The sequence below is a fragment of the Odontomachus brunneus genome, unplaced genomic scaffold (assembly GCF_010583005.1).
Source record: "Odontomachus brunneus isolate Ranch 3 - 2012 unplaced genomic scaffold, Obru_v1 Obru_scaffold_016, whole genome shotgun sequence".
In the NCBI taxonomy this organism is placed as follows: Eukaryota; Metazoa; Arthropoda; class Insecta; order Hymenoptera; family Formicidae; genus Odontomachus; species Odontomachus brunneus.
Window position 1 is genome coordinate 2,789,914 of NW_022639466.1, and position 10,918 is coordinate 2,800,831.

At 39.3% G+C, this 10,918-nt stretch overlaps 1 protein-coding gene and 1 long non-coding RNA gene across 6 annotated transcripts in view; one reads left to right on the forward strand and one right to left on the reverse strand.

The window, feature by feature from the left end:
* The window catches only part of LOC116841558, a 372,377-nt gene that overhangs the window by 243,036 nt on the left and 118,423 nt on the right, over positions 1-10,918 (reverse strand). For 4 of the 5 annotated variants that reach the window (XM_032809626.1, XM_032809625.1, XM_032809628.1 and 1 more), the window contains one exon: positions 10,313-10,318. The exons of the other annotated variant lie outside the window; for it this stretch is intronic. In XM_032809626.1, coding sequence (XP_032665517.1) covers positions 10,313-10,318 — 6 coding nt within the window. The remainder of the gene's footprint in view (positions 1-10,312; positions 10,319-10,918) is intronic. 5 annotated transcript variants of the gene reach the window in all.
* LOC116841559 overlaps positions 1-10,918 on the forward strand; it is a 271,814-nt gene that overhangs the window by 209,658 nt on the left and 51,238 nt on the right. The gene's annotated exons all lie outside the window — the stretch shown is intronic.

The following is a 10,918-nucleotide window of genomic DNA, read 5'->3' on the forward strand; positions in this document are numbered from 1 at the left end:
TCAGTTCTTCCTCATTAATAAATGACCGCGTAATTTAAATGTGTCCTGTGTACTACGGGATGTAACCGGAAAGTTGGATGCTTTAGCAACGCGTTTCTCACACTTCAAACGCACACAGTAAGAGAACTGTACACGTGTAACAACAAATTCGAGTGCAGACATGTTTCGTTCGGCGTTGCTGCGTTTGGAATGGGCGAAGAGAGTTGAAAAACTTTCTTGGTAAACTATAATGTTTTAGTTATTAATTAGAGAACATTAATATATTAAGCGATCATTAGCTAATTTTCATTAATTAACACTAATTCTTGCGTGCTTTTACTTCACAATCTCTTACAGTTTCTTTTTCTTTTTTATGATAATATTAAATACAAAAAGAAACAAAAAGCAAGCTACTACATATAAATCAATGAAACCACCATTTATTTCTTTTTTTTCAAACAAAATATTTTCTCTGAAAATATCTTTTCTTTAAATAACAAACAACTTTTCTCAAAAATCATAGTTTACAGTGATTTAAAAAACCGGCTTTTTTTTAAACTGTATTCTGTAGTAATATTCAAAATTCTCTGCGCGTACGCATATAATAATTATACATATATAAAAACTCGAGTCGAAGTTTTGACGCTCTTAAAAATAGTTTGAGCCTACTTAAATAAGCTACAACCTAGGTGAGACTTATTTTGACGATATTGACACTCATTTTCGAGTCGAAATTTTGACCCTATGTTGAACCTTGTATTCTACACCGCAGTAGGAGCTAAGATAGCAAAGTAGGTTTAATTCTAATGATATAATTTACTCTTACTTTGATCCTGATAAAATCTGAAATATATGCAACAAATAAAATATATATTTTGTATGCTATTTGACATTTCTGTTTCGTTATTTATTAAAATTTTTTAATATTTTTATAAAATACATGTATTCTATGTAGAAGCTAAAGTTTTAATAGAGGTTCGCAACTGAACCTACTTTGCTTTCTAAGATCCTACTATTATACAACCTACTTTGACGTTAAAGAAAGCGAAAGCGGAAATTTCGGACATCATCAGGGTCAAAGTAGGAGTAAATTATATCATTAGAATTAAACTTACTTTGCTATCTTAGCTCCTACTGGTGTAGAATTCAAGATTCAACATAGGATCAAAATTTCGACTCGGGAATATGCTCGTGCATTGGATGTGCGTTTGGGGTTTGCTCCCGAATAAACACCACGTTAACAGAAATAATAATAATAATAATACCAATTCCGATACCGCCTTTACGGCGATCGCGAGAGAGCCGAGGGTCGAGAATCGCGGGGCTCTCGCTCGTCGCAAATCCACCGTGGCCGGCAAAAAGCTACAGCGGGGTTGGGCGATTTCGGCTTGATGTATCGCAAGTCGCAACCGCCTGCTCGACCGCGGTCAGTTTCGCCCGCGGAAGGAACGAGTTGTCCCGCAGGGCGCAGGCTAGAGAAAGGCCCGTTCCGTCTCGCCCTGCCCGTCGCGCCGCCGCCTGCTCTCTCCGCTCCCTCCCTTAGGCGGGGGTGACCCGAGGGGGTTGTGCGCGCCATTCAACCGTAACAAAAGGCAATCACCATAGAAGTGGCGGCACTGGAACTAGCAGCGGTCATAAGTTATCGAAATCACGTCGATATTTCGCTGGGTAGAGTTTCGCGAAACGAACCCCATTGGCCGGCGCCGGGAAGTGAACAAAGTGCGAAGTATGCGCCGGCCGGATTGATTCTGACGCACGGTAAACGCGGCTAAAACTTTAAAACGAATCCCACGGGACGGCTAATGGCCGGCCGCATAATGAGCGGCGGGCGGAATTTTAGCAATTAGGACCGCGGACGCGATCCGCCGGCCAATTGTAGCGCGGCGTGACGGCTAAACAATACGACGGCGGATTAATTTCGCGACGCTCGGCTAGATAACTCAGCTAGCATAAGCGCAATGGTAATTGTCGGGACACGCGCGCGCGTGAAAATCCGACCCGATTAGCAATCACGTACAGATATACTCCACCCTTGACCTCCTCAGTCCTAAAGCGAATCGTTTCGAAATTTTATGAAAATACTGGGTGCGTCCTAACCCCAGGGGTTGCTACACTGTAAAAACTGATATGTTAATTTTAACATTTTATGTGTCCCAAATTATCCACTCCTATTTATGTGTAAATTTAATACAAAACAAATGTGGTAAAAAGTAACACGCATAATATGGAAAAAATTAACACAATAATTTAACATTCGAATAAGGAATCACAGTTTGTGTTAAATTGATCCTTAAATGACAAAGTAAAATTATGGAACACAAACAACAAGACGGAGTCATATGTAAGCTCCAACACTCCTTGAGTTTACTTTCTTCTTTTCTACATATTAAAATTTGTATTGTACTGAGAAGAGATTTTTGTTACTATAATCATTTTAATCACATGTATAATGTTAAATTAACTAAAATAAAACGTCACCTTAACATTTGAGAGAGGTATTAATCTATGGTTTTGATGAAATGAAAATGTTAAATTGATATCTATGTTTGATATTTTAAATATGTCAATTTAACACAACCCGTGATTCCTAACGGTATTCAAGTGTCAAATTTACACATAAATGAAAGTGGATGATTTGGGACACATGAAATGTGTTAAATTTAACACATCAGTTTTTACAATATAGGATACGAAGATTTCTCTTTCGGAACTTTCAATGCACATGTATTTTGCAGTGCAGTCAACTGTCAGACTCTTAAAATGATTATAGTAACAAAAATCTCTTCTCAGTACAGTACAAATTTTAATATGTAGAAAAGAAGAAAGTAAACTCAAGGAGTGTTGGAGCTTACATATGACTCCGTCTTGTTGTTTGTGTTCCATAATTTTACTTTGTCATTTAAGGATCAAACGCGTCCATTTTTTAACGCGTGACTAACAGGTAAGAGAGGCACGCGTATTATTTAGGAAATCATTACACTCATCTTTCGAGTTTATTAATCTCGAGTTGCCGTCAGAATGGCTCAAAATCTCAAATCTTAAAGTTACACACACACAGAGAAATGCACACAATAATCTTTAGGAATCGCGTATTCTTTAGGAAATAATTACATTCATCTCTCGAGTTTATTAATCTCGAGTTACTGTAAAAATGACTCAAAGTCTCAAATTTCAAAGTTACACACATAGAAATGCACACAAAGTAACGTAATATCGATCATTTCCGGGGAGGAAGTTTGCCCACACGAAGATACTCGGTTTATATGACGTCGCCCGAAAAAAAAGGTTGCCTCACGTCAATCTTTTTCTCTTTTTCGCGTAACATGGGGCCTGCTCAATTGTTTATCAAGTAGCGCTGTGTGCCTGACTACGATGCAGGGCGGCAATCAGTTGAGGATCTCTCGATATAATCCCGATTGTCCCCGGAGAAAAAGCGGTATACAGGTTGTTTGAATTTTTACGCAAATCCGCACATCGCGCTCGCTCGACCAGCGAGCGATATTTCCAAAACAAGCAGAAGACTCGCTAACGTAGGCCAGGTATTAACTATAACTTCCGCGTCATACAGAGCCACGGATAAATACCTAGCTGCAATAAATACCTGTCTACAAAAACCGAAACGTCCGTCGATAAAATTATTAAAAAACACGTCCCGTCTGCGCGGACGATTTTACAGGAGCGGAGAGAGAGAGAAAGAGAGAGAGAGAGAGAGAGAGAGAGTGAGAACGGGGGAGGCGAGGGAGAGGGAACCAGCCATCGACAAATTCTGCACGCTTGTTCGGCGCTCAATTTGAACGCTCGAACGTATCGAGTATCGTCGATGTCCGCTCGAAAGTGAGCGGGACTGCTCGAGAAGTTTCCGAACTAATCGTCGCTCGTTGGAGCGCGCGTTTTTCGAGAGATTTCACGTTCCAGTAATGATGATTTAAATATAGTGAAAATTGCGCGGCACTTGACGCTCGTAGCTTCGCGTTTTTGCGTTGTGTAATCGTCCTCTCATTCGTCAAGTATGTATGTGTGTGTGTTTGATTTTTGTGCGAAAACGATTGACACGAGTGGTGTATTCGAGAAAAAAAGATCGATATTGTATATTTCTCCTTTTTGTGTACAAATTCAGATCAATTTTACTATGTTTCTAGTAGTTGTCAATTGTACTGTTCTTAGCGGCGCAGCAATAAACTGTTGGTAAAGTTTCTATTGCTAAGGAACAAAGTTGGGAAAGTTACTTTTTAAAAGTAACTAGTTACAGTTACAGTTCCCTTTGCTGAAAACGTAACAACCCTTTGCTAAAAGTAACTAGTTACAGTTACAAGTTACTGGCTAGGAAAAGTAACTCGTTACTCAAAAAGTAACGAGTCGTTACTTTTAAGTTACTTTCTTGAAATGATTGTAAATTATTATTGTAAATATAAAAATCTTACATTTTAAGCTTTACTAAAATGTAAGAATTGAATTTTATAATTAATATCTATCACATTAATTAGTCAATCCACTTAACAAATTTCAAATCTTACTACAAATTTCAAATACTTAATATAATAAAAATTTAATGATAGCCTTGTAGAGGTAAAAGAATCGTAGAGGTAATTTAATCATATGCTCCATAAATATGTTGATAAATTTCCCAGATAGCACAGAGAATTTAAAAAGAATTCAGTCGTGTGTCATCAATTCTGAGTTCATTTTTAAATGCATACAGAATTCTTTTCACTGAACTAAATTCTGAAGAATTCTTTTTGCACCTGAAAATGAACTCAGAATTGGTGACATACGACTGGATTCATTTTTAATTATTTTTTAATTTTCTGTGCTATTTGGGTTATTATATTAATATACGATTACTATATATATATATATATATATGTATATAATTTTACTTTTATTTTACGTTCCCCAAGTAACTATTAAAATAGCTGTTAAAAAAGTGACAAGTTACTAAAAATAAATAATTAAATTAAGTTACAGTTACCGAAAAAATATAATTGTAACTTTGTTCCAAGTAACAAGTTACTTCCAAACTTTACTAAAGAACATAGCAATAACTAGAAACAAGAAACAAATTTTTTTTAATATAACAAATTTTAGTTCCTACAAGGAGTACAGAAATGGAGTGAAAAGATAATAAATAGGTAAAGTTTATGTTGTTAAGAAATGATTTTTTAATAGCAGTTTAAACTTGGATCCAAATTTAAACTCTATTCTCTAACAATATATTTGTTTTGTTTAAACAGAGTTTAATTTAAATCTATATTTAAAAATCGGCCCTAAGGAACATAGCGACAATCAGGGACATGAAAAAAAAAATTTTTTTGATATAGCACATTACAGTTTTTACAAAGAGTACATACGAAGTGAGAAGATGATAAATTACTGCGGAATATGTCGATCTGCTCCTTGGTTGCGAAATTCCATGGTACTTGTTACTACAAAATTCTCGCCGTGTAGAAATAGCGAAGCAGACCGGCGCGAGAGATATACGAGAGATATATGTTATATATAAATCATTACACTTGTAAATTTCCCGCCCACATATACACGGGAAGAACACAGTATCGTCGCGCGCTCGATTAAATCAGTAACCAACCGCGATACGAAGGTAGACACATACACCCTCTCTCTCTCTCTCTCTCTGTCTCTCTTTCTCTGACTCTTTCTATCTCACCGGTTGACTTCGGCCTGTGAAACCCCCTGTACAACGATGCAATCTAAACGTCCGGCTAAAAATTTCGCAGATCCGCCCAACTTCCGCTCCCTTCCGCACGAAATCTCCACACGAAGACGGCACGCCGTCATTATCCGAACGCGAAACATCAGCCGAGGGGAGAAACAGGACGAAAGAGCGGGAAAGAGAAGGAGTGAGACAGAGAGAGAGAGAGGGAGAGAGACAGAGGGAGAGGGTGGCTCGCTGCATCGATCGGGGTTAATATCAGTGGGGCAGCAGAGTGGAAGGGAGGTAGCTTACAAATTGCACTCTCAATTTTCGCGATGAAGCGCCGGCTGGCCGGCTGGTTGCGAGCTGCAAAGCAGGTTTTATCGAGTGAAAGCGGAAACGCGGGAGGGAGCTCGAGAGGAGAAGAGGAGGAGGAGAAGCAGGAGGTGGAGGTCGAGGGAGCGCGGGGGGAGGCCCCGTAGAGTGGACCATTAAATCGCAGCACCAGCAATTACATCGATCTAGCCGTGTCTGATGATGTTGATTTAAGTTCACGGGGGGACGGCCCCGCGTCTTTCGCACCTCATTTCGAGCGTGCGCGGGCGTGAAGGCGAGTGAATTTCGAGTAGCTTTCGGATTTTGTGAAGAGAAATTGAGCGCGGAGTGGCCGTCGTGAGATGGTGACGACGGTGGGATAAAGGCAGCGGCCTTCGGAGATGCGCGAGCGAGCGCGTTTCAAACGAAATAGAAATCCCCGGCAGAAACTTGGAGGGATATCGTGAGTGTTAGCGACTTTCCGCGTCTGCCGTACTTTTCTCTTTCTTCCGCGGCAATAACATAAAGAATGTGGACTTTCTAATAATATGACTCGGCTTTCAAGTGTCCGCTCTGCTGTTCGCCTTTGTCATCGACGGCAGCGGAAAATTCGGCGAAACATTATCGTTCGTCTCCGTTTAGACTTTACTTTTGCGAGCGCAGTTACGATTTACAAGTGGCCGTAGTTATGCAGGAATGGTCCAAGCGAGGATAAAAATTGGATTCACGATCTGGAAGCTACAGATGGCGGTTCTTCGCAATCGTTCGAGAAGTCAGGCGTGGTCAATTCTCTTCTCTTCAAGGGTACTCATTGACAAATCCTTAAAAAAATAGGTAAAACTGATGCAACCATTAAAAAATGACGCAATTAATGGGAGATAGTTTTTTAATTAACTTAGGGCGCCCATAAGACCTTCTTGTTCTACGTAGGAAAGCATACCTATTAAGGGTACAAAAACTCAAAAGTTATAATTCTGTGGGTTGGATTATTCTCCCATAAGATTGTGGCCAATTGCGCGTTTCGCTGTAGCTCGCTGTTTCTTGCTATCGCACGCGTTCCAGACGAAGCGGTCGGTGATTACGTGCGCAACAATTTCCTTGGGCGAAGAGAAACAAAAGCACAGAATTAGCGTGCGCTCATAGAGAACGAATGATAAGAGGGGCGAGGGGTAAAGAGAAAGAATGACACCGCGGAAAGACGCGGTCGGCGCGACTATAAAGCACAATCTTGTCCCTCATTACGTCGCGCATGTCGCGCTGAGCTGCGCCGGGTCGCTAATAAACATTAGCTGTGCGATTACATCGTCTCGTCGTGCTTGTCCGCCCGATTTTTCATCGCGTTCGCATAATTAAACTTTCAATGCAGCGCGCTGGCGATCGCGTTTTTGCGCCCAGGCATTTCGCGCTCGGCAAAAAGATCGTTAGCGGAATTCTGGAAGTGCTATATATCGATAGTTTATCGATTCTAATTTACCGGAAAGTCGTTATACCCGGCAAAACTCGACCGCCAGAGCGATTATTTATTTAGCTGGCTGCGAAGAAACGCGCATTTCCAATCACGGCGACGATCGCGTTGAGTGTTCTCACGCGGAAGCCTCAGCTATAATTATTATTTGATTAACCTAATTTATACTACACCATGTGCTCCTCATTAAGAAGCACAGTAAATTTCCCTAGAAATACAGCACACTTTTTAATAACACATTTACTTTCTGAAATATAAATAGAAATACACTGAGAAAATAATTTACTAAATTTCAAAAAACGTCTGTTTGGGTAGTACTGTGAAGGTATTTGTTTAAATTAAGTAATTATTTTCTAAAATTAAAGAAACAAATTTATATTTAAAACTTCTTTATTTAATTTTAGAAAATAATTACTTAATTTAAACAAATATCTTCACAGTACTATCCAAACAAACGTTTTTTGAAATTTAGTACATTTTTTCTCAGTGTATAAAAAATTGCAGGATAAATTGAATAATAATAATTTCCTTTTAATTTTAGAATATTAACTTATTTTTCGATTATAAAATAGTGATTTACTATATAATCCTCCTCCTGTGTGTGTCTCAAGTGTAAAAATCTTGTTATAGAGTAGAATCATCAAAAAAATCCAATTGTTGCTTTCAGCGTTTCACAACCAATAGCACTATTTGGAATTTAGAATTCCAACTTGGAAGATTTGACATATTTTAGAAAATTCCCGGATTCTCCGTCATAAAGAGCGTGAAACTTGTACGCACAATACTTGTTTCATATACTTAACAGTCTCGATATTTGCTGAGGGAGTGATGGGGAAATTAAATATTCGTGTTACCCCTTCGAGGGGGTGTCTCAACCTCCGGACGTTGAAATGGGCTCTTAAAAAACATAAGTCTATTATTTCCTTTGCTGCTGTATGACACGAAAATCGAAATCGGTGACGGACGGTTGCCCTGCAGGAGACCTAATGCAAGCCACGCCGGATATTCTACGCAATGCAAATGTACGCACAGGAGTTCTCTCATAAATAAAATACACATAAAACGCACGCAGCGACATTATAAAGATATAACGGGGAAATGCAATAATCCTTGATAATCGATGAACATCACGTTTCGTCGCGATACGGTATTAATTCTCTGTAACACCGAAATACGTACGGTTAAGCGCTGCATTTCAAACGTTGCCAATATTTTTTTGCCGGCGCATAAATTTCAATGAAATAACGACCACTCAAGGAGACATAATTCGGATTTACGAAAAGATAATTGCGTGTCATCGTGTCGATTGAGCCGCTCAAACTACGCACACAACATTGAAAATATATTTATAACTAGAGAGTTATGTCTATAATTACACGGAAAAAAGGTTTGGTTGAATTAACCAAACGTCTGGTCGAATATGAACGATCCAGAAATTTCGATTGAAGTAACCTGAATTCTGTTTAAGTCAACCAAAAATCTTGTTAACTTAATTATTAAACAGAATTCGGGTTCAATAGGAATTTCTGGATCATTCATATTCCAGATATTTGGCTAATTCAACCAAACCTTTTTTTTCCGTGTAGAGTTTGAATAAAAAGAAATTATTAAAAAATTAAAATGTGCGAAATAAAAATTATTTATAGTAAACGAACGAATTTATAATAAACGAACTTCGATTTTTTTCTTCTCTTTTTCTCTCTCTCTCTCTTTCTCTATATATATTTTTTTCTTTTTGCTTTTAATATCGAGATTTATTTTTGAACGATGAATATTGCAAAAATGACAGTCACTTGGACGAAGGTGCGGAGAAGAAGATTCGCGAAGCAGTTTCTCGACGGCGTCGCGTGCCAAACTTCACGCCGTCGCGGAAGCTGAAGTATTCCGTCGTATAATTAGACAAGCTAATTATGAAGTACGTAATAAGCAGCGACTTTAAATTAACTCGACGACAATCTATACCGGATGTGCCTCAAGTCGAACCAAGAGGTGCATTTTTCCACGTTCCGTAACGTAACTGCAGAATGCCGATCGTGTCTTTCTGCAATTAACAGGTAAGTAACGAGAGATGGCGATACAAAGAGACCGACAGATGTTCTCGCGCGCGCCGATAAAATCACATCCGCGCGTCGCACGTTGACGAATTACTACGGATTAACGGATTAACATGCAGATTTACGCCGATTAGTGAGACTCGCATCGAAAATTAAAACTACAAAGCGACAAAATCGAGCGATAAGAGTCCGCTAAGTAGGAGAAATCGGGTCTATAACCCTAAGAGTATGTCGCTCGTGTGCTTCTTTTAGTGACTCGTCTCTCAGGACTACACAAAAGGCTGTCTCTAACAAATTTGTACATTGAGTCACAATTAATTATCTGGGAAGTTGTAACTTCGAAATTCTGAAATGTGGGACATCTTGCCCCGCGGTCTTCCCTGCCCACGATAACCGACAAAGATAAAGCTCGGGCAAAATAATGTTGGAAAAATACCGAGTGTTCAGACTATTCGCGGAGCGAGGATAAAAAGCGACGGATCTTACATTAATTGAAAATCCGCCGCTAAATACCGGCGATAAAAACGAAATAAGAAGTCCAGCATGAGAGAATTACGGCGAGAGAGGAGCAATTAAACGCCCACGGCGTATTTGAGAGAGAGAGAGGTAAATAAAATTCCGGAGGAAAATCCCGCGCTTCCGTGTCGCGCACGCACTTTGAGGCATTAAGAAATCGTAAAAGCGCTCTCATTACTCAGAGATATTAAACATACTCTTGGCACTCACGCGCCAAGCCGCTTGCTTATGCACGAGCCGAGCCTCGAGCTACTTTTACCTCCTCCGAGTCGCTCGTCCTCGCGAATGCTCGCGATTAATCGCGTCGTCGTTCGGCCAGCGTCGCTCACTTACCGTTATCTGAAACAAGAGAAATAAACCGGTCATGTTTCAAGCGCATTTTGCACGCAATGAAATGTACTGCGAATATCGATGCAAGGGTCGCATACAGTAGGTCGCAGAACGTGGTTTTAGACACCAGCTATACCATCTCATCTCATATACTATAACTCATCTCATATCACGCGTGATTATTCACTAATCTTCTTCAATTAATATCTCGACTATCATCGCGAATATCGCAAAACGTTATAGGACTTTTATGCTCACCTCAATCCGTTCCCACAAAAATTGCAGAAGAGAGTCTGGGACACCCTGTATTTACATCGATATGTAGTGAATTATATTAACTTATCACAATTGACAGCGCATTTTTTCTATCCCGACTAGAAATTTATCTTATTATCGTGATCAAATTGATCCTAATTAGTTATCCAATTTCTATAAGTTATGTAACGCACACAGTATGCGTGGTAATCAAGACTTCACATTAATAGTAAGGAGATTGTTAATAAAATTAGGACCTTACTGATAATTATGTGAATAAATATCTTTCACACTTTAGATATTCTCTCTCTCTCTCTCTCTCTCTCTCTCTCTCTCTCTCTCTCTCTCTCTCTC